Source organism: Martes martes (genome assembly GCF_963455335.1).
Source record: "Martes martes genome assembly, chromosome: 12".
NCBI classification, from domain to species: domain Eukaryota; kingdom Metazoa; phylum Chordata; class Mammalia; order Carnivora; family Mustelidae; genus Martes; species Martes martes.
Genome location: NC_137900.1, coordinates 29571703 through 29595618, shown reverse-complemented (window position 1 = coordinate 29595618; position 23916 = coordinate 29571703). Strand labels below are relative to the sequence as shown.

The 23916-nt window shown below is 44.3% G+C and overlaps 1 protein-coding gene and 1 pseudogene across 5 annotated transcripts in view; both read right to left on the bottom strand.

Moving 5' to 3' along the window:
• AOPEP (aminopeptidase O (putative)) overlaps positions 1 to 23916 on the bottom strand; it is a 299762-nt gene that overhangs the window by 98504 nt on the left and 177342 nt on the right. For all 4 annotated transcript variants that reach the window (XR_013967745.1, XR_013967746.1, XR_013967747.1 and 1 more), the window contains exons 7-10: positions 23777 to 23879; positions 23048 to 23155; positions 12360 to 12403; positions 2224 to 2284 (exon numbers count right to left, since the gene is read on the bottom strand). Coding sequence is in view for 1 of the 4 variants with exons in the window: in XM_080819718.1 (XP_080675844.1) it covers positions 2224 to 2284; positions 12360 to 12403; positions 23048 to 23155; positions 23777 to 23879 (316 nt within the window). In the remaining 3 variants the exon portion in view is untranslated. The remainder of the gene's footprint in view (positions 1 to 2223; positions 2285 to 12359; positions 12404 to 23047; positions 23156 to 23776; positions 23880 to 23916) is intronic.
• Positions 14121 to 20997, bottom strand: LOC308352948 (ATP synthase F(0) complex subunit C2, mitochondrial-like; annotated as a pseudogene). The gene is made up of 3 exons: positions 20538 to 20997; positions 19346 to 19353; positions 14121 to 14207 (listed from the first exon to the last, which is right to left on the bottom strand). The product of its transcript is annotated as an ATP synthase F(0) complex subunit C2, mitochondrial-like (transcript).

The window sequence follows — 23916 nt, the reverse complement described above, 5'->3', positions numbered from 1 at the left end:
ACTGCAGTGGAACAGAGAAGGAACTCTCAAGGAGTGCAGAAAGGACCGCGAGCAAGTAAATCATCATCAGCCATGTAAATAATGGCAGAGAATGGGTATGGAGATGAAAAGGCGCCTTCTGATCATTCACCAATGGAAAGATGTGCACTAAATCAGGGTCCTTTCTGTCTGACGCTGTTGTTTTTACTTAACAGTTAAGCGCCCAAGGAAATACCAGTTGGGTCTTAAAGACAATTTATAGCTAGGCTGGCCTCATTGCACCTGGCTGTGTTTTGACAGCAGGTTTCATCAGTTTATAGCAGAAATTCTTGTCTACACTATAAGCTGTCACAAATGCAACTAGACCTTGGAAAAAAATGTACCGCTCAGAGGCAAACCTCTCCCTTTGCCGCGCCCCTCCCCCTTTTAATGAAAAGCAAAAAGCTCCCGCTGGTGGCAAGGCCTCCTTCTCTTCGGGGGAAATTAGGGAGCCTCCCGGGACTGAGAGGGTCAGCCCCAGTGTTACAGACCAAGTGGGGTGCGCCTGCTTCTGGGCACTCGATTAAGGACTCTTTCTTTTCTCTTCCCTCGGGGCTAACTGCTGAACACAGCGGCCTTGTTGTTTGGAGCCAGGAAATTTCGGGATTCTGCCCTCTGAGCTCCCCACTCTTCCCAGCTTCCAGGCCACGGAAAGAATGTCTGGGCGCCTTGCTACAGCCTTGCCTCAGAACACAAGGCCCACAGCTTTGGCGAATGCCCTCTGCCCCCATCTAAAACAAGACGGCAACGCTTGGCTCTTTGGGATCAGACAAACCTTAACTTTGTTTTTGAGATTCTTCTCAGTGAATGGCCGGGTTTGGAAGCCCCCTGTCTTAGATATCACAGGACCTCATTGTAATACTTACACGTTGAAAGCGCTGCCTCCCAGGACCAGGTGCTGCCTTACCCACCCGTTTTGTTTTGCTTCTTTAAGACCTCAGGGTTTTATTCTTTTTTGCTCCCAGAAGGATTGGGCCAAACAAATAACTTGTAACAGGTGACACGCATCCCTGGACAGAAGGCACTGCGTCCTTTTTAGGAAAGAGTTCATGGCGGCTGGAGGCCGACATTTTCCCCTGTTTGATAGCTGGGACAAAGATGTGAAGAGAGGGATGAAAAGGTAATGGAGAGCAGCCCCTCCTGTTCCTTAATTTCATGGTTCACAGACATTCAGTGACATTCAGACACTCCCAAGGGGAAGCTCATATAACCAGCCATGAAACTGGAAACGAGCAGGCTAAGGGGGTTGCTTGCCTGGGCCTAGGGCAGAGTTTCTCACAGCCATGGGGGTCCACTCCAAGACACTAGAGCTCACTCTGATGGGTCTGCAGCTGCTGGGGCAGGGGGGCTGGGAGGGAGAGTGGGCAGCAGGGAGGGTGTACAGACGAGACTGGGAAGCTCCAGGCCTGCAGGGTACCTTGACCAGCCCCACGCAGGATGCCACCCTCAACTTCCCAGGGCCTATGCTCTGGCAAGGGTCAGCACTCGGGGGCTGCCCGTCAGGCTCCAGGAAGCACAGGACCTGGGCAGAGTGGAGGGAGGGGAGGCTCCAGGCCAGGCAGTTCCCACGGAGCTGGGGCTGGTCGGGAACATCTCTCCCTCAGAAGTGCCCCTGAGCTGAAAGGGCGGGAGACAGTAGAACCACCTCCAGCGGGGACAGGTCTTGGTCTGTAAGATGGAGAAATGAATCTACATGGCTCATTCAGGTAAGACCAGCTAGAGGCAGGGATGCAGAAGCAGGGGAGGACGTTGAGGGGCAGCTGCAGCAGGGAAATGATGGAGAACTAAGGGCATGACAGGTCAGAGGAGAGCCATAGACAAGTCAGCTCACTCACTCATCTGGCTGTCTCCAAAGCCAGAGGCACCTGCTCAACCCACTGATGACCTGAAGTGTTGCCTGGTGACACCATCCAAAATACACACCACACTTTGCAAGACCTTGCTTAAAACAAAGTTTGAGGTCAACCAGCACGCCCACTACAGCACCACAGTCCCTTGAGGCAGAGGCTGGAGGCATACACTGTGATCGCAGATGTAAAGGGTGGGTGGGAGACCATCATTTTCCTGATGTACGGATACTCCAACTCAGTAAAATGATTACTTTTATATCTACACCTACAAACAAATGATTGTCAAAATCGAGCTGCTAAGCAGCAAGCTCCACGATTCCCCACAGACCCTCCCGAGCAGTTCTGTTGAGCGCACCTGTGGTATTCCAGAACTCTCCAGCCAGTCTCGGAAGATGTTTTCCACAGACAACTCAAGCCTTTAAAAGCAAAACAAAAAGGCAAGGATTAAAACGTTACAGAGCACCTACTGCATACACAGCATCTTTTCCTCTAAACATTCAGGTACATCACAGCATGGATCTTCCAGAGAGGTAGCCACTCTCTGGAGAAAGCAAGGCTGTCCCAGGTTCAAGTGCAGAAGGTACTCAGTCACACAGCGCCACTTCGGTCAACAGGAACGTGCAGGATGGAATCTAAGAACCAGAGGCACACCACAGTAGGTGTTCTTTTTTTTTTTTCCCCCAAAGATTTTATTTATTTATTTGACAGACAGATCACAAGTAGGCAGAGAGGCAGGCAGAGAGAGAGGAGGAAGCAGGCTCCCCGCTGAGCAGAGAGCCCGATTCGGGGCTCGATCCCAGGACTCCGATATCATGACCTGAGTCGAAGGCAGAGGCTTAACCCACTGAGCCACCCAGGCGCCCCCGCAATAGGTGTTCTTAAGGCCCCAAGGGGGCTGCTGCGTTGGACAATTCAGGGAGGACAAAGCATGTCCACAGGACACATCAGGCACAACTGCTTCCTTGCAGTAGGCAGCAGAGTGAAATCAGAAGGCCCCAGCATTTAATACACCAAAATGAAATTGGAACTTTGTCATGACGAGGGGCTGCGATGGGCACAAATGGCGCGACCCACTGTAAGAGCGCAGGGGGACCCGGCAACAGGGAGCGTGCATGGTTTGCACGCCTCTGAAGCAGGCCCATGGGCTGCTTTATTTGAAATATGACAGTTGCTCGTTAAGTCTGACCCAAAGTCAGCCGAAATTCTTTTGGTTTCGTGGCCTGCTGATTTGAATACTCCTTACATTCCATAAGTATCCAGTCTGTTTGGGGTCAGCAGACCTTAGGTTGGGTCTTCCTGTCTTCCTGGGCTAATGACATTTAAAGCAACCCCAGCCCACTTCTAGATAACCCCAGCTCCTTCTTCACATCCCCACTTCCAGAGGCCTCTCTTGAGCCCTCTCCCAGGCTGTGTGGGTGGCATTCACCTCGCTCCCTGTCCTTTGTGCCACAGCATCCAGCAGTGTGTGCCTGCCGTTTATTCCATTACTGGCCCTTTAACTGTCTCCCCCACTGGTCTGAAACTCTCTGAGATCAGGGTCTATGGCTGTTCGACTTGCTTCTCTAAATCCAGAAGAGAGAACAGTTCCTGGTATAAAAGATGATTCCCATAGATATTTTTTATTTGAATGAATGAAAACACATTTCACTTTTCTCAATAAGAAGTATTCCCTTTTAATTTAAAAAATCACCTTTCCGGGGTGCCTGGGTGGCTCAGTGGATTAAAGCCTCTGCCTTCGGCTCAGGTCATGATCCCAGGATCCTGGGATCGAGCCCCACATCGGGCTCTCTGCTCAGCAGGGAGCCTGCTTCCTCCCTTTTCTCTCTCTGCCTGCCTCTCTGCCTACTTGTGATCTGTCAAATAAATAAATAAAATCTTTAAAAAAAAAATCACCTTTCCCAGTAAGAGATTCCCAATGTGTTAAGCTCCAAGCCTATAAAAATTTTATATATTACATACTACATCATAAATATACAAATAAACAAACATATATATAAATAATATCCCTTTCCCAACACTCCCTCCCTTTAGGGATTACAGAGAAGCTATGGAAAGATAAAATTCTAAAAAAAAAAAAAAAAAAAAAAGAAAGAAAGAAAGATAAAATTCTGTCCATCGGCATTGTTAAGGTGCCGAACCCAGTGCTCCCTCACCTCCTGGGCTCTGCTCCAGGCTGGGCAATAGTGAGAAAGGGAGGAGGGAGAAGTGGGCCTGTATGGGGTTGGGAAAGTAGGGGCTGACCAATATTTTTGCGACCTTTTCTTCACCAGTGAGAAGCCAGTCACCAATGTGCCTTAGTCTTCCTGGGCCAGAGGAGAAACAAAGGTTGCAGAAGGGAGCAACTGTCAGTACTCCCAGAGAAAACGGGGCGGTGGGGGGCCAGAGGGACTATGCGGAGTAAATGGTCTGGATTCATTTCAAGATGATGCCCCTGTGTGGGAGAGGCCAGAAGTAGAAAAGGGGAGAATGATGACCTCCCAAAGATGCCTGCAATGGGCTCCTCGGGTTCCCCAACTCAGTGGAATTACTGGGCATGCCTTGTATGCAGGTGCCCACAGGTGTCACCATCCCTGCGCCTCACCCCACTACTTCTCTGTGGCCATTCAACAGCATCAACCCGGGTGTAAGCAGCCTGGTTCCTGCTGTAACACAGAGCGTGAGGCATGCGTGTGTGTGCACGTGTGCACTCATGTGCCTGCGTGAGTGAGTGTGCAGCACGCGGGGCAGGGGTGGGTGGGTGCCTGGAGGGGAGGAGGTGGCTCTCAGAGCACCTTAGATCCAGAGTACTGTTGCTTTTTGAGCCCGGTCGGCTGCACAGAGAGGTGTGGGCAATGCCCTTCACAGGCTGGGAGGAGGAGGAGAGCGGGGCTGAAGGCGGCCCTTACAGAAGTGTCTGAGGAACTCAAAGTTGTTTCACTTTGTAATGAAATGTGCAAGGCTGCAGGGGCAGACAATTTCCACCGAACGTAAGAGGCTCCATGGAAGGCCCGCTCTTGATGGGAAGGACGCAGACCATCCCCACCTTGCTGCCTGGCACCCAGGAGGGGGGTTCACCTGGTGGTGCTGGGTTCCTAGCCTGGGGCCTCAACAGCTGTGGGGGATCAGCTGGTGCTCTAAGCTGTCTGTCCTGATTGAGAGGCACACCTGCTTTCTTCCAGGTCCTTCCTTCCCTGAAGCTTTTCCTAAGCCGCCCATTCATCTGCTTCCTTTCCAGCCAGAGAGGGACACTCTGGGCGTCCGGAGCCCTGGAGCCAAGGGCTCCGTCACCCTCCTTCCCGCGAACCCAGAAAAGCCAAAGCAAGAGGCTGACTTTGACCGGAGCTTTGTTGTGCTGTGGTTCTAGGAAAACGGGCATTCTTAAACCTTGCACAACTCGAGAGGAAGACAGGGGATTAAGAAAGGATTTAGACAAGAGTGGTAGTGAGGATCAAAGGGGCGAGTGCCCTGGGTCCATGAGGGGGGTTGAGGGAATCGGGGCTCAATGTCCTGAACAAGAGAAGTCTGGGATGACTTCACGGCCATTTTTGAGTGATTTTACAAAGGAGGACCAACAGCTGTTGTGCAGAGCCATGGAGGAGCGAGTAAGAGGACACGGACATAAATTTCCTTCAGGGAATCTTAGCTGAAATATGACAACTTTAAGGGTGGCATGGGGAGGGGCTGGGGAGATGAGCCCTGGAAAACTGAAGAACGGGCCAGGATTCTCCCTGATGCATTGGTTCGGTGGGTGCCTATAGGGCACAAGGTTCTGTGGAGGGCTGAGCTGGGACCCCCCAGGATGTGACTGTCTGACAGGGACACATGATAGGCATGTGCCACTAGCGCTAATGCAGAGCTGTGGGACTACGTGTGCAAGAGGCACGGGCTGCCTCAGGTGGCTCAGCTAGAAGGAGGACAGTGGGAGGCGTGTCAGGGGAATCTTCTTAAAGGAAGCAAAGCTTCAACCATGTCATGGATGAAGGCCGTGCTGTCCCCAGTGATGGGGCAGGGCCAGCAAAATGGAAGGAAAGTGCACGCAGGGCAAAGGGAGCAGAAATAGGCAAGTCCAAAGCCATGGTCAACTGGGCTGGCACACAGAATGAGGTGGGGGGAAAAAGGGGGTGTTCTGTGAGAACCCTGACCTGACATCCTGCCACTGAGCCTTGGCCTCACTGAGGAGGCTCTGAGTATGGCTGCAGAATGGCACAAAGGAGAAAGGGGGTCGAGGAAGAGTAACTGAGGGAAATGAGGCCGGAGGCAGGGAGACCAAAGTGGAGGCTATAAGCAATTTGTGCTACAGTCTATGACCTGAACAGCTGGCTGGGCCAACTGTGCAGTTATTGCACTGAAAAGTAGTAAGGCAAATTTTGCTTTGCCATATTTAGTATTTGCACACATGGGTACTGTTATAGAGTGGCACCAAAACCAAAGCAAACCAAAACCCCTCTGCCCGTTTCCACGTAAAGGCATAAAAGTAGTAGCTATTGCTTATTGAACACCTACTGTGTACCAGGCACTAGAGAGAAAGTCTCATTGAAACTTCATGATATTTGCACTATCCGCATGTCAGAGAGAAGCAAATGCAGGTTCTGGGAAGGCGACACAGATCCAAGTCTATGTTGTCTGGCTGCAAAGCCCCCACTTTTCCTCCTATGCTGAATCAGGCATCTTGATACATTGGCTGTGCTTTTGGGGAGCAGGCGAGCCTGTGTTTGCTCCAAAGAGCCCTGCCTTCTCCTTCTTGCTCACATTTCTCCTGCTGAGGGCGGCCTGGCCCCTGCTGTGGTCACCCGGTTTGTCTGCCCTTCGATTATAGTTCTGAAGAGATGCGGAGACCCTTGGGAGGGGCAAAAGTGTGAGGGCAGGAGAGTTCATCGTTCAGCTGCATCCAGGAGCAAAAGACACTCTCCCGTGCATGAAAAGAACATGTGTTTTCAGATCACTTTCCTTTGGAAAGGTTCAAAGCATCTTATAACCATTATCACTTCATTTCTCATAATATCCTCATGAAGTGGGTGTCAATTGTTGTCTGGCTTTGAGCAGATGGAGACACTATAGCATAAGACTGGCGAAAGTCAGGCCAGACAAAGGGCTACAGAAAGACCCAGGTTTCTAGACTCCCAGTACCACTGCTAGAATTGAACTATACTGACGCCTGTCTGGGGATTGCTAACAGGGAATGAGATTTTAAACTATGAGAGGATGATGAAAACAATAACTTAAGCTTCTACTGAAAAAAAAAATTTTTAAGGTACTGTAAGTGACCTTACTTCCCAAGGAAATTATGAGAGATGTGTGATATGCCGAATTTTTTTTTAAAGTAGGGTCCATGCCCAACATGGGCCTCAAGCTCACAACCTCAAGATCAAGAGTTGTAGGCTCTACTGAGCCAGCCAGGTGTCCCAATAATACTTAATCTACAAGGAAGAAATGAGCTTCAGGTTTGGAGGGAATAAGTACAATTACGTAGATTTTGCTATTTTGATCATAATAACTGAGATGATGGTGCAGGTGAATTTTTAGGTCAGGACTTGGATAGATAATCAGGGTAAAGCAAAAGCTGACTTTTTCAAATCAAGACACTCAGGGTCTAAGCCAATGGTGAATGTTTCCCCTCTGAGATCATGTGGCTTAAATAATCACAATGACAAGCAGAAGCATTTCCACTTCGCTGGGACCCAGGACTTACAGGAAATTACTCTTCTGCATGTCTGATCACTATGGAAATTGATTTTATACAGATAGCTAAAAGTACACAGACCCACAACTGCATGCCCCCCTATTTGTACTCATGAGCGGTACTTCCGCCTCATTACCCAAGCCTCCTGGGCATCTGGAACAGCAGGTTGTTTTACCCGCTGGCTGCAGAATTCCCTCTCGGCACTCCTACATCCTGTAAGGCAACTCTGAGTTTCAGGCGTCTGTCTCCAGGTCCCCTGAGCTATAAACCTGGTCACACATAGTTAACACCGGAGGGGACAGAATATGCTGGACACCGTGGCATGACGCTGGTGAGAGAGATAAGATGTGTTTAAAGCTGAGAAAGTTGCAAGGCAGGGGCTCTTCCCTTTGTGATGTTAGCATGCCCAGGAACAGACCCAGGCTCCTGCGAAAATGGTATTACACTTGCTGTATTGCCTGCTCAGTTGATTTCCGAGGGTAGAGGGATGAGGATGCGGGGCTGACTCTCAGCTGTGTCTGCCACCTGTGCCTATCACCTTGCAGCCAATCAGAAGAAAGGTCTTCACCATCTCGGCTCCCACCTGCACCCCTGGAGACTCTAAGCATCACGTTCTGTCCGCGCCTCTGAAGGAAAGCGCAACTTCCTAAAGTTCCCCCCCCCCCACCACCCACCCCAGCAACAGCCACGTGAACTAAACCACAGATGGAAGGAACTCTGCAGGTGCAGGTACTGGAGGAGCTCAAGCATTGGGGGCCTCAGCACTCAGGGTCTGAGAGGGAAAAACCCTCGTTCAGCAGTGCCAACGACATTCTTCACTTTTTTAAAAAATTTTCATAGTTTAGGTTTTTAAGCTCCCTCTCTACATGTGGATACAAATAGTGAGCATCTCAGAACTGTGCCCAGGGTTACTTGTTTCTCAATCAAAAGGGGTCATTAGTGTTCAGGCAGATAATGAAGATGGCTGAGGTCACTGAGCAAACACTCCCTAGCTCCCGGGGGAAAGGAAGGCAGTGAATGACACCAAACACAGGGACGTGCACACAGACACAATAACTGATGAGCAAAGAAAAAGCCACTGTTGGGGCACCTGGGTGGCACAGTCAGTTAAGCGTTCTACTCTTGGTTTTGGCTCAGGTTGTGATCTCAGGGTCATGAGATCGAGCCCCACATCAGGCTCCATGCTCAGTGTGGAGTTTGCTTAAGACTCTCTCTCCCTCTCCCTCTGCTCCTCCCCCTGCTCTCCCTCCCCGCTCTCAAATAAATAAATCTTTAAAAAGGAAAGAAAGAGCAAGCCACTGTTGACAGGGTGGAGGTATGAGGTGGGCAGGGCCGGCTGGCACCCAGGGTCTGTTTGGATTTCCTTCTAAGCACTTTTAGCTTTTCCTTCCCTTGGTCTCATGAAACATCAACATGTAAACAGAAACCTCACACTGAGGAGGTCTAAAACGCAGCTCTTCACCTCTCTCCCCTCTACCTCCAAATGCTCTCCCTCCCACTCCTTCTGCCCCATAGGGATTCCCAAGACAAATAACCGGCCCACTCTGCTTCCGGTGCTACTCCAGAGTGTCCCTTGAGTGGTACAGAAAGAAAAGTCAGGTTGTGCTGCACTCCTCCACGTAACTTTCAAAACCAACCAACCAAGTCTTAACCCATGGCCCCTCTGGAACATCCCTCGGATCTGTTCATTACTCCCAAACCCTCCTGCCCCTGCCGCATCCCTGCCTGGGTTTCAGCTCTAGATCTCATGAGTGAACAGCTGTCTTGGTTTCTCATTGGTCTCATGACTTCTAGTCCTCCCAGTCCACAGGGATCTTCCACAGCTCCCCCCAGAGCAGCCTTCCAATCTGCTGATGGCACTCTCCTACTGAGAACCTTGAGTGGTACTTCTCTGCCTGAAGGCTCGAGGCTAGGACACACAGGCCTTTCCTTAGGTACCAAGGACTCTGAAACTCCCCAGAGCACTTCCAACACTGAGACATAATGATCTATTTTCACACATATCTTCATGTTGACAAGGAGCTCTCTCCAGGCTGGACATGGAACCTACTCCTTTCTGTCCCCCAGCGTCCAGCCTAAGGCTTGCTAGGGGAGGCGCTCAATAGATAATGTTAAATTAATCGAAGCAAGAGAACAACGCAAAACAGTGTGACATGGAGGATACCGGCCCCTGAACACTAAGCGGCTGGTCTAATCTGAAGAACCTTGTCCCGCTAACAATGGCTCACGTGCCTGACAGATGTGCCCAAGGATCAGTTTGCAGCCAGGCCACAGATTAGAGGCTCCAGGGGTAGGTGTGGGGCCTTTGGAGACCCAGATAAAATTGGTACAATATGCTGCGTAGGTAAAAGGGCAAACGATCTGTTTTAATAGCTGAATTCGATTCTGACATTAGTTAGCAGGAAAGAAGATGTTCGAGTTTCAAAAAAGGTTCTGGTGTACTTGCTGAAATAGATGCATTGCAGGAAGGAAATCTCCTTAACTTTTAAGGGGAATTTTAAAAGGAAGCTTAAACCTGCTAGCCAAAACATGACCCTAACTGGAAAGCCGTCCTCTCGTGGGGTGAAGGTTGGTGGTCGGTGGCCACCCTTACACAGAGACTTGACTCTGCTCTGCCATCATCGCAACAGAAGTCTCTTTGTGGGCCCAATAGTGTGTCCCTCGATAAATATTCACAACGATAAGATCCAGGCTCCCTGGAGCCAGAGGGCTCAGGGCCATCCCCATGAACTTCATAACCTTCTTAGGAAGAGGATGAAAAGAAAGAAGCCCTCCTAAACGAAAAATGCACTTTGTAGCTTCCATGAAATTTGCTATACTTGTACCCTAAGAAGTTCTTCCAAAAGAACGTATAGTAACAAACTTTTGTAATAGGAATATGCTATTTCTAGTAATTGTCTTGTCTTTTTTTCCCTTGCATTAGTTTCTAAGGAAACCGCTCCACTTTATCAGAGAACCTGAAAAGTTATTCCAGGGCAGGTACAGAAGAAAAAGAAAAAAGAAAAAAAACAAAAACAAACAAAAAAAAACCTTGCAGGTAAACTGTTGTTCCTGACCTTAGGAATAATAGCCACATCTGATGTGATCTTTGCATATGAAAAAAAAAACCCATATGTCTGCTTAAAAAGAAAGGATGGTAAATCGAAAACACTTCAGACTTTCCAAAACAAGCCACACTTCCTTCAAGCAGCCTCCTGAAAAGCTAATTATCTTGGGTGATTACTAATGCCCCCACGCAATCGCCCTGTATAAGACTGCCTTTGGTCCAAAAAAAAAAAAAAAAAAAAAAAAAAGACTGCCTTTGGCATCAAAAGGCATGAACACAAAGAGGTAGAAATGAAGGAATTTATCAAATAAGATGGGTATGTTCATTCTGTATGATGCACTGGCTTGCTTTATGTGTGTGTGTGTGTGTGTGTTCACATCTAATTTTAAAAAACAAGTGGCTAACAATAACGCTTCTAACTGTTGGAGTGAGAATTGGAAGTAGAAAGTGGAAGAGGAGGAGTTTAAAGAAAAGGCCAGGCAAAAAAAAAAAAAGAAAAGAAAAGAAAAGGCCAGGCAAAAATCCAACACTCGGGAAAAAATCTCCGTGTCTTCCTGGCCCCTGGATTCCCCCTATCCTGAATTTGCATTTCATTTCCTGGTGGCATGAACCCTGCCACCTTCGCTAGAAGACACTCCATTTGGACTGCCTAGGATGCTGGTCCACCTACATGGAGGATGGCCTTGCCCAGGTCCAAGTCAGTGTCTGCGTGAAAGAATTCATTTCCACATTTGGAAACCTACTGTGAGCATAAAAACATAGTTAAACCTGTGGATCAGAAAAGAGAAGAACATTGGCTCTTCTTCAAAGTAATGTTTAATTTCTCAAGATGCCCCCCTTTAACATTACATACCAATTTTGCTACTAGGAATTATATTTCAGGGTATTCACTTTTAGTGTCTAAATTAAGATAAGAAATGAGAAGGAGAGGGTTGGAACGAATCCAGTGTAAACTTTGATGTAGGTCCTAAACCTCCTCCTCCTATACGTGGTCAGCCCCTCAGAACCTCAGTGCTCTTAGCAGTAAAATAGGGACAGACATGGCATGCGCTAAATAGTGTTGGTTGAAGGATTAACTGGGGGCTTGCATATAGAAAGTGCTGGCTTCCAATACCCACTATGAAGACGGTGGTAGTTGGCAGGGAGGGGGCACCGTAATAAGGATTAAGTGATTTACTGTATATAGACCCTGTATATACAGGGCCTGAGGCCCAGAAGATGACTACTGTAATAACCATATCGGTCATTGATTGAACACCTACTTTACACAGATGTTATCTCCTGTACTCCTCCCAAGGGTGAAACACTGAAATTCGGAGGGATGAAGTAACTTGCTCTGAATCTCAGAGCTGGGAAGGAGCCCCGCTGGGGTAAGAACCTTGGAGAGTCTGACTTCAAATCCCAGGCTCTTATTACTACATGACACTTTGACCTTCAATGAAACCATACTTCCTTATATTAAGCCATGTTAACTAAAGAACCCTCACTTAGAATTTTCCTCTCCTCCAATCTTTTTTTACAGCAGCTGAGGCCACAAAGTGTCCTTGGCTTGTCTCTCACGTTACTTTCAGGACTTTTGACTCTGGGTCCTCCCAAGGCTGCATGCCCCCTGGCTCCCAATATTCACAGGGGCCTAGCTCTAGGTCTGGTTCATTGTCCTGGGCCAGGTCCCTATTTCTGTTAAGAGATGACTGAACTTTCTAGATTGTAACAAGCCAAACAATGGCAGGGTCCTTTTTAACATGAAAAGTAAAACCGAGCTCTTAATTCCTAAATTGGTCCTCACCTTTTTTCTTCTGGGATATTCTCCAACAGCAGTTGAAGGAAATCCTGGAATAAGAAAAAAGCAAACCATTAAAGATGTCCATCAATAAATAACTCTGTCCGGAATCCTGCCAGAGCCCGGGTGCTCCCAGCTGCTGACAGCTCACCTGCTAGGGAAGCTAGGCCTGTGTTGACTTATTCGACTATATACCCTATTTATTAATTTACCAGGGCTTCAATCCAATCAGTTAAAGAGATTTGTTTTGTAAAAACCACAAACAAATTGAAAAATGTACTATTTGTTGTTTTGACCTAAACCAACAGTTTATTTCATGTTTAACTATTTTCAAAAGGCTGCCCATAGCATAAAGCACTATCCCCTTTTTACTTAACCAGGTTTTCCACCTCCCGAGCTTTCCCTAGAAATCCTGTGACACCTGAACACTCTCAACTCCAAAAGGCTAGGAACTACCTTGCAACATTCCTGCACTGTTCTATGGAAAGATAAAGATAGGGGTGCCTAGCTCCTTCAGTCAGTAGAGCCTGTGACCCTTGATCTCAGGGTTGTGAGTTTGAGGCCCGCGCTGGGTATACAGATTCTTAAAAAAAAAAATCTAGGGGCTCCTGGGTGGCTCAGTGGGTTGGGCCTCTGTCTTCAGCTTGGGTTGTGATCTCAGCGTCCTGAGATCGAGCCCAGCATTAGGCTCTCGGCTCGGCAGGGAGCCTGCTTCCCTCTCCCCCTCTGCCTGCCTCTCTACTTATGACCTCTCTCTCTGTCGAATAAATAAATAAACTCTTTAAAAAAAAAATCTAAAACAACAACAACTAAAGATGAAGACAAAAATCAAGACAATTCATATCCCAGTGGAGGAACAAAGATGTCACAATTACAAAATGGTTCATGGACCCCTGCCTCAGTCTGAAGCTGCTTCTAGTGATACCGCCATCTCCTATTGGTCCACATTTAGGATCTTTCAATAACAGATTTTTTTCAACCTAAACGTGTAACTTAGACACACCTATTTTTTTTCCTGTACCATGGAAAATTTCAAACACACTCAAAAGTAGAGAAGCATATAATTAACCTTCATGTACCCATCAACCCACAGACAATCTGTCCTAACCTCTTACCTGTCTCCTGTATTATTCAGAAGTGAGTCCCAAATGTTATATAATACCATCAATCAATGTTTCAATAAATATCTCTAAAAGATAAGGACCCTTTAAAAACATAACCACAATACCACAGGCCTAAAATATTCACATATGAATGTTCAAGGTTACATTTATATTTAATTGGCACCTTGAGTATTGTGACCAATCTTTTTACCCCATCTAATTCTAGAATCTTGATTTGGTGTCAACCAGATTTGTCAGATAAATTATAGGATGCCCAGTTAAATTGGAGGCATACTTACACTAAAAAATTATTTGTTGTTTATCTGAAATTTGAATTTAAGTGAGAGTTGTCCATTTTCATTTGCCAAGTAACCGAAGGCCAGTGTTAACCCTAAGTTATCCGAAGGGTTTGAGAAGAAGCTTTATGGACAAATACAGAACATGAGACAGAGAAGAACAACATTTAACTTTCTGGACTTGATACTGGACATTCAATAAGATCTTCAATTGAAGTTTTCCTTTTAGTAAGCTGAAAATAATCTTTTAAAACAGGTCCTTTAAAGAGGGGCCTGTGTGTAAGCCCAGATGACCAAACAAGACTCTTCCAAGCCAAAATTCCTACAGAAAGAAGCCACACCCTCTGCCCCACCCCCAAGACCCAGGTCTACAGATCCAGGGTCAGCACCAGCACGGGGATCTGATGAGATCCACTGAAGACCCAATGCAAGATGGAAGCAGTAGCACCGACCCCCTATTACAAACAGCCGGAATTAGAGAGAAATGGGAATCTGCAAACAATTTGTATGATGAGGTGTTCTCGCCCCATCAAGGAACTGGGCGGAGCCACCGTCCCTTTCTGTGTGCTTACACGTGGCTAAGGCCGTGTCTTCTGGAGGCGAAGTCTCCCTGTTAGGACTGCTAATGAAAGATGTATTTCTCCTAACCTCTGTTCTCCTTCTTGTCATTATTTGTCTACTGCTGCTTCACCTACAATAAACGATACAAAGAGTAACAAAACTAATACTAAAAACACGGATCATGCAGTCAAAATGCAAAGGGACAACTCCAGATAGAATAATGTCTCACATCTAAAGTCCTTCCTAGCATCTGCAGTGGGTATATGGAGAAAAAAGGGAAATGAATAATATCTAGAATGTGAAGAATTATTTTTGTTTGACGTTCTTAAAGTCATTATTTTTATAATTTTGACACTTATTTTGCAAAAAGGCTAAATTAGAAATTAATTCATCGCAATCTGATATATTGATTACTTTGCAAATATTTCACTGGCTTACTGAGAGTATTCTTGCTTCTTAAAAATCTGAGTGCTGGGGCGCCTGAGTGGCTCAGTCAGTTAAGTGTCTGCCTTCTGTTCAGGTCATGATCCCAGGGTCCTGGGATTGAGCCCTGCATCGGGCTCCCTGCTTCTCCGTCTCCCTCTGTCTGCAGTTCCCCCAGCTTGTATGCTTTCTCTCTCTCTCTGTCAAATAAATTAAAATCTTAAAAAAAAAAAAATCTGAGTGCTGCACTGATAATTTCCTACTAAATTTGCTTCAATATCTCTTTATAGCCCATATCAACTTATCCCATACTTGTCCAGCAATTTATGCTCAATTATGTGTCTGTGTTGGGGGGGAATGATATTAACTCAATGACAAGGGAGAGAATTGAATTGTAGGAGAAACTGGAAATTCAGAGTTAACCTTAATTCTGCCCTTTTGCATTTTCCAATTACAAATGGATCTTTCTGTATAGGACTGCAGAGCACAATGCTCCAGAATTTTGTGTCAATATAGGAAAAGTACAGGAGGTCCCTAAGAAACCTTGCTTCATTTTTAAGAAAGCTTGTTCTGCCTCCTAGTAGGTGGCCATCTGCCTCTCCTGACTTGGGGCTGAGACCTGGAGGCCACCCAGCAGCTTGATGGAGGCTCTCAACCAATGCTGGGGACAATGAGTCTAGAGGATCACAATGGATCATAAAACCCCAACACCTCAAGCATCTCTAAGTCATGGTGCCTGTATTCTCACAGGCTATGTGAATGCCCATCCACAGTGCTAGGTGTTCTGTCCAGGCTCCATCCAATCCAAAGAGATTCTCGGCCCCATAGCTGTACCAGCTCTCAGTGGATTCAACCCTACTGGCCCTTCTTACTCCTTTCATAGACCTAATCATTTACCATGACATGCTAGTTTTCCTGGTTCTTTTTGTAAACTGGCATACACCCCTGGGGTGGACTCAAGATAGAAGCTTTTCCCCACTCTCCACAATAGGAAGACATTAAAAGAAAAATGCCTCCTATTATTATTCCTTCCCTCACCACCTCTTTTCAATTCTTTCATCTACCTTCCTCTTCCCTTCAGCATGTTGGCAATTTTGTAAAGGCAATTTATAAATCTTAAATGGACAAGGAGGGCTTTCCTTCAAGGCTGATTCTAGGATCACAGACAAAGTTAGCTAGCAATAAATGCCAGAGCCCCAGTTTGTCACCTCCACAGTACGTCTGAAAAGAGATTAAAACCAAAGGCAAACAAGACAAAAAAAAAAAAAAAAAAAACCCACACAAAAAACAAAAAAGGCCTCCTGCTGTTTTGACAGTGGGCTAGGGTAAAATTTTATCTGGATCCTTAGAAATTATCACAAGCCCTCACTCCAATCAAAAAATACATTCCTTGAGAAAAATTTTCCATTTCCTACTCTCTTAATAATCTATACACTAATCAGGTCAGTCCCAGACAGTTTATTTTGACTAATACCTAACAACACTAAATTAAGCATAATTTTTTTAAAAACTACACTGATTTTTGGCACATTGCTAATTTGGTAATTGTTTTTTAGTCCTGGTAAAAATATTCAATAAAAAGGAGGTACATGTAGATTTATGGGATAAACTGGCAATGGCTTAATAATTGCACAGGTTTAGTAATTACCATGGTCATGGGGAGGAGGAGGTAGAAGAGGCAAAACAAATAACCAAATAATTTAAGCAAGGACAATTTTGGCAGGATAAGAACCGAGACATGAACTGTCCAGCAAGAAGCCATTGTTAACCTGCAGTGGGGACCGGGACAGTGATAAACCAGAATGTTGGGGGGGTGGGGTATTCACATGGGAAAAGATTAAGAAGCAAACTGGAAAAAGAAGAAACTGAAGGACTTCTGAGCAAAGAAATTGGATCACAGCCTTCCTCATCACTAACAAGAAATATAAACAAAAACCCAATCCACTAAAAAGGGGGGGGGGGCAGAAATGTCACCAGACACATCCAAAAAAGGAAAGAAGGACAGCCTCATGGCATAAACTTCAAAAGGAGACAACTAAGGAAAGAAATATAAGATTCCAACAGCCTCCAGCCCTCCCTCTGCACCACCCCCAACCTCATGCTTAGCAGTAGTGGGACTGGTGAATTGCCCAAACCCTGCAAATTCTCATGAATACCCACACATTTGGAAAGAAACAGGAATATCTTTCCTCCTTTTTTTTTTTGACTGTGAAGGGACTAGAAATGTTTACTGGAGAGAGATGAGCAAAAGCTGGGAAATAAACAAGGAAGAGAGATGCTCTTTAATGAGCTGTAGAGCTTCTAAAGCTCCATGCTAAACAGGAGAAACAATATTAATTGAGAGAGTACCTGCAGTGGGGAAAAAGCTGCACCCAAATTAGGTGAGGAGAATGGCTAGAATATTTAACAGAATTCAAGAGTCAGGGGAGCTGAATCCTTGCAACAAGAGCTGTATGCAGCTCCAGTGGAGCTCTTCCCCTCCACCCGCTCCATGCACAACATCCAAGCTTCGAACTGTAGCTCAGAGGGAAAGAAAACATGTCTATGATGAGTTGGGATAGAAATCAAGACTCAAGTTCCAACACATATGAGAATAAATAGAAGGTCAGGCTACTCATGCTGAGAGTGAGCAAGAAGGAAAGTATGGCAACTATGCAAATTAACGTAACAAAAACCCACATAAATAGAGAGACAGAACTCAGAAGCATAGAACAAAAGACAAAGACTCCAGTCTTGAAGAAAACGTAACCCAAGGAACAGAAGAAAATTTTCTATGAATGTTTTACACTATAAGATAAATTAACAAAAGATCATAATAAGAACATAAAGTCAGTAAAATGAAAGCTCAGAGACAAGATGACAAAACAACAAAATGAGATGAAGAGAGAGATTTCAAAGCCAAGAAAATAAATTAAGGACCAAAATAATACCAGTGCAGGACAATTAATAACACAAAAAAGTAAGAAAAATATAGACATTAAAGAAAAAAATTAATAATAATGTTAAAATAAGATTAAGAATAAAAATAATGTCACATGAGATAAACACATGCCACAAAGAAGAAAAAGATGAAAGCAATTAGAAAGTGAAAGATATGGGGGACAAAGATGATAAAACATAAGGATAACTGGCAATCTTGAAATCCAGAACCCTGCAAGGGAGAAAAACCTGAATGTGTTCAAACATACAGTTAAGACAATTTCGCTGAAACAAGGAAGAACAGAAGTTAAGACTGGAAGGGCACACTCCTTTGCATGAAAAAAAAAAAAAACAACTGATGCAAACTTGTAATACCAAGCTATTTTCTAAGTCAACTATTAAATGTCAAAGATAAAGAAAGAATTCTTCTGTCATCTCAGTAGCATAAAGAGAAAAAATTAGGCTGACTTCAAAAGTTTCTACAGAGCGGCACCAGGGTGGCTGAGTCACTTAAGCATCTGACTTGATTTTGGCTCTAGTCATGATCTCCAGATTTAGAGACAGAGCTCCAAGTCAGGCTGCACTCTTGGCTTGGAGTCTGCTTGCCCCTCTCTCTCTGATCCTCCCTCCCCCACCCTCTCTCTCTCTCTCCCTCTCTTAAATAAATAAATAAATAAATAAAATCTTTTTTAAAAAAGTTTCCACATCATTATTAATCAGAAGGCAGTTAAGCATTATTAATCAGAAGGCAGTTAAGCAATAGCCACAAAGTTCTGAGGAAATGAAAATGTGACCAGAGAATATTATACCCAGCCAGTCTGTGATTCAAATATAAAGGCAACTGATAAACATTCTCAAGCACATAAGAATTCAAAAATCACAAAAGCAGTGAATCTGCAACTTGGACATCAATTTGATAACAAAATTCGGCCAAAAAAAGTGGAATCAAAATAAGGCATTCAGGAATATAGAAGCATGGCAAAATGACTGGTGGTGAACCAAAGTCCTTTAAATCCAGAGCTAAGTCTATACAAGTATGTAAAGTATGATTACAGCACATACAACAAATGATATAAACCTTAACTATGTAAAAATATTTAATTATGAAAAATTTTGAATTGGGGGAAAAGTAGTAGAAGTACATAACTGCTTATTTCCCAAACTTTTGCAGAAGTGAATAAAACTGATGCTTTCTAAAAATGGAATAAATAGCTAAAGAGGAAAAAAAAATAAAAGTTTTTTTTGTAGTCATCCTTCTTGACTATGGAAGAATCTTCTAGGAAGTGATCTCTCTTACATTTATCCGAAGTTCAGAAAAGTTCTTTGCATTCACATTAGTTTCTTTTTCATTTGCTAAATTCAGGTAAAATAAAATTGAAAACACTTAATTAAAAAGCACATATAATACAATCCTACCTTTATAAAATTACTTCTACATACACCTTTGTATATTTACATGTATGTACACATATACATATAGATGCATGTATACCTATCATGAAACATACAGAAAGAGAGAGAATAGTGTAATTTCTGGAATGAAGTTCACCTAATATTAATTATGGATATTTATATGTGGTGGGATTTTAAGCAGCATTTCACATTCTTCTTTGTACTTTAATGTATTGCTTGAATTTTTTTTTTTATAATGAGTATGTGCCAGTTGAAAAGCAATAATTTCCAAACTTACTGTGGTACCTGCAAAAATACAGATTGATGGAACAGAATTAATAGTCCAGAAATAAAATCTTACATTTATAGTCAATTGATTTTCAACAAGAATTCCAAGACAATTCAATGGAAGGAAAGAATAATCTTTCAACAAATGGTCATGAGAAAACTGAATATTCATTCACATGAATGAATGGAGTTAGATCCCTACCTCACACCATATACAAAAATGAACTCAAATGGATAAGAGACCTAAATATAAGAGCTAAAGCTATAAAACACTTAGAAGAAAACAGGAGTAAATCTTCATAACTTTCAATTAGGCAATGTTTTCTTACATGAGATAGCTAACATATAAGCAACCAAGGATAAAAAAAGATGAATTGAACTTTATCAAAATTAAAAACTTCTGGGCCACAGAGGGCATTATCAAGTGAAAAGACAACCCATAAAATGAGAAAAAATATTTGCAAATCATATATTTGATAGGGGACCTGAATCTGCAATATATAAAGTACTCTTACAACTCAAAAATAAAAGACAACCCAAATAAAAAATTGGTAAAGGAGCTAAGCAGACATTTCTCCAAAGAAGATATATAAAAAGCCAATAAGCACATGAAGAGATGTTCAACATCCAGGCGCCTGGCTGGCTTGGTAGGTCGGTAGAACCTGAGTCTCTTTGATCTCAGGGTCATGAGTTCAAGCATTGGGTGTGGAGCCTACTTAAAAAAAAAAATGCTCCACATCATTAGCTATCAGAGAAATGCAAATTAAAACCACAGTGAGATACCACTTCACACCCACGAGGATGGCTACTATTAAAAAAAACAACTGTTGGTAAGGATGTGAAAAAATAAGAACACTTGTGCACTGCTGGTGAGAATGTGAAATGGTGCAGTCACTGTGGAAAACAGTATGGCAGTCTCAAATACAATTAAAAGACTAGAAGGCAGGGACTCAAACAGGTATTTGTACACGAATGTTCAGAGCAGCATTACTGACAACAGCCAGATGGTGTAAATTATACCCAAGCATTCATCAACGGATGAATGGATAAACAGAATGTGGCAATGTCCATAAAGACAATGGAATATTCAGTTTTTCTTTTCTTTTCTTATTAATACAGTATTTATTTGTCTTTTATCTGTCCAACCCTGAGCCAACCACTTTCCCCAGGCCGTCTGGAGAGGTATAGGAAAAGGAACATACAGCAGATGAGACACAGGAGAAAGACCTCTGGGAGATGGACACGGCTCCTTAACATGGCAAAGAGGATGAGAAAGGCCACCATCAGGCCAAAGAGCCCATGGCGTCCGAAGAGGGCAAAGCCAAGAATGGTGTAGAAGATCTGTTACTTCAGAGAGAGATTCCTGGCATAACCAATGATGAAGCTCTCAAACACAGTCCCAATTCCAGCCCCAGAGCTAGCCACCCCTACCATGGCGGCCCCAGCTCCAATAAATTTGGCCGCTGCAGATGTCCCTTGAAATGCGGAAGTCGCGGCTAGAAATAAGTGAGGTCAGGGAATGTGGGGCTGCCAGGCTGCTGAGGCTCTCATCTGTCAGTGTCCCCGGTGGTTTTAGCACCACTGCAGACAGTTATCAGCTCAACAGCTGAGAGGTGCTCCTGACCAAGAAGGGGTGGAGACGAGCATTGCACAGGTCGACATTTTCAGGGGATGAGAGACTATAGCAGGAGAGCTGTTCCCAGTGCAGAGAGGACCAGAATATTCAATCTTAAAAAGGAAGGCAATTCTGACATGTGCTGCACCATGGATGAACCTTGAAGACATGCTCGGTGAAATAAGCCAGTAGTCACAAAAGGACAAATATTGTACAATTCCACTTATATGAGATATCTGGAGCAGTCAAACTCCTAGAGACAGAAAGTAGAGTGATGGTTGCCAGGGGCTGGGGGAGAAGGAAACAAGGTGGAGTTATTATTTAATGGATCCGAGTTTCAGTCTGGGAAGATTAAAACATTCTAGAGATGCCTCATGCTGACAGTTGCACAACAATGTGAATGTAGTTAATGTGCTGACCTTTACATTTTACAGTGGTTAAGATGGTAAATTTTGTTACATATGTTTTACCAAAGTTTAAAAAGTAAAATTCGAAACAAAGGAATGAAGTGTTGCTCCGTGCTACCACATGAGCCAAGAGCACACTGTGCTACATAAGAGAATCCATCATGGAAGGTCACATATTCTATGATTCCATTTATGTGGAATGTCCAGAAGAGGCGAACCCAGAGAGACAGATGGTAGGTTTGCAGTTGTCTGGAGCTGGGGCAGGGGCGGGGGGTAGAAGTGGGGCAGTGACGGCTAAAGGATATGAGGCTTCTTGTGGGGCTGATGAAAATATTCTGAAAATGGCAGAGTGGTGAGGGTTGCACAACCTCATGCATATACTGAAACCACTGACTTGTACACTTTAAAAGGGTGAAATTTATGGCATATGGATTCTAACTCCATAAAGCTGTCATGAAAAACAAATAAATCTGCTGTTCAGAAAAGACAAACAAAAGAAAACCTGAGCGACCTGGTAGACAGGGCACTAAGTGTTCCACGGGAAGTTAACATCAGCGCCTCAGAAGTCAAGGGACGGGCAACATGCTCATTTAACACTGCAATAGCTCAGTGCACAGTGGTTTTAGCCAGTGGGAGTTTGGGCTAATTGGTCTACCAAGCATGTAAAACTTCTGAGCCTATTTTCAAAATGCCTTTCCAAATATATGTTTAGGAAGGTCCCCTTTTCCCCCCAACCAAAAGAAAAAAAGAATGTAGGGGCAAGGAACAGTCTAGTTACACTCATGCTACTCCCACCGTATGTGTTCAGGCTGTACACACCCATACATCACATCTAACACTGTGGACAATACGACTTCAAAACTGTATGAGCACCACTGTCAAGTATCAAGAACACCCAGTGGACCAATCTGTGTTGAGGCTGCATCCTCTATTCTCTGTCAGCTATGAGCATTGTTTTCAGAGCCTCTCTCTCTTTGCGAACTTTCTCACTATGTGCAGCTTGGCCCGACATCACTATAAGATGACTGTCTCTCTCTGATAGTTCGAGGGCCAGGCTGTCTGAATATTTCAGTGTATCTTGTTATTAATCAATTCATTCACCAAATATGTATGCCACACGTAAAGTTTGCCAATTGTATATTGATGGTGAGATAAAGAGCATGGTCTGAGCTTGTTGAGCTTATGCACAGAATGGAGGAGATAGAAAAAGAACAAACGGATCCACCAATGACAATATAATTATGAATCATGGCAATGACAATGAAAGCAATGAAAAGGGCAAAGGGCAAAAATAACATGGCGGGTACATTATCTGTTCAGCAGGGGTGACTCTGAGATTGTGGTATTCAAGCTAAGACAAAAGGATAAGAAGAAGCCAACCTTGCAAAGATCATTCCAGGTAGAGGGAAGAGCAGGATTGCATTGTTTTTGTTTTTAAGGTCACGTAAGGTGAGACTATCCACATCCCTGTGCACAGGACAGCTTTGGGTTACAGTCTGTCCCAAAGCTATAGGGAGATCCCCCTCCCTGAAACAACACTTCCCTGTGTTCACCTCATTAACTCCCTACTTTTCTTAGTGCATTAAATCATAAATCTTCCCCCTACTTTTTGATACTCACATAACCAAGTCCCCACATGCCACATACCCCCCAATTATATATCAGGGACTCATGCCGACTCACAAATTACCTGGGAAAGGATCAACTGCCCATGAAATGTGTGCACAAATTTTCTTAAAAATGCAAAATAGGTCTCATCTCCAAGTCTTTGGGCAAGGAACCGGAGAAGAAAATAGCCCTAGAAGAAAGGAAGGAAAAAAAAGGATGTCTATCATGGGTTCATGAGAAAGCTGCTTACTATGCAGCCAACTCTAACCACCCACCTGTGCTTTTTGCACATAGAGAATGTTCTGCCTGACCTGTAGGGGACTGCCCTTCAGATTCTTCCCAGTAAGGCTGTACCTGGAAATTAGGGAACGACTATTTTGCTTTCAACCTTTCTGTGAATGGTATCACCATCTCATTTTTCCTCAGTTTACATGAAGCCTGATGTCCATCTTGGACCAAAAGTGAGGAGGGGCCCAGCTCCTGTCTCCCTCAGCTAGCAGGAAAAGCCTTCGCAACTTAAAGTATTTCCTTATTCCTCCTGTTGTCCACTTGGAACCTAACAGCAATTTCAAGATTCTGCTCTTCAAAACCGACATGAAACAGAGAGAAGGGAAATACAGGGCAGGGAAACTGTATTCATATATCATTTTGGGAGTATGGAGTGTTTTAAATATTGGACTCCCAGATACTTGCCCAGTCAAATGACATCACAATGTGGAAAGTCTCTTTATTGTGCCCCAGCCCTATTTATATGTTTACATGTATAATCTGAACAGCGTTCTCCCATAACAACTGGCTTAGATGCACTTACCTTTAAGTAATGAACCTGCATGAAGACCTTCTCAGGATTGAGCCCGTGTTTGATGACAGAAGATCCTGAGTCACTCACGTGGCCAGTTTTCTCTTTATTGGGTCTAAAATGATGCGGTAAAATTTCGTTTCAGTGTGCAC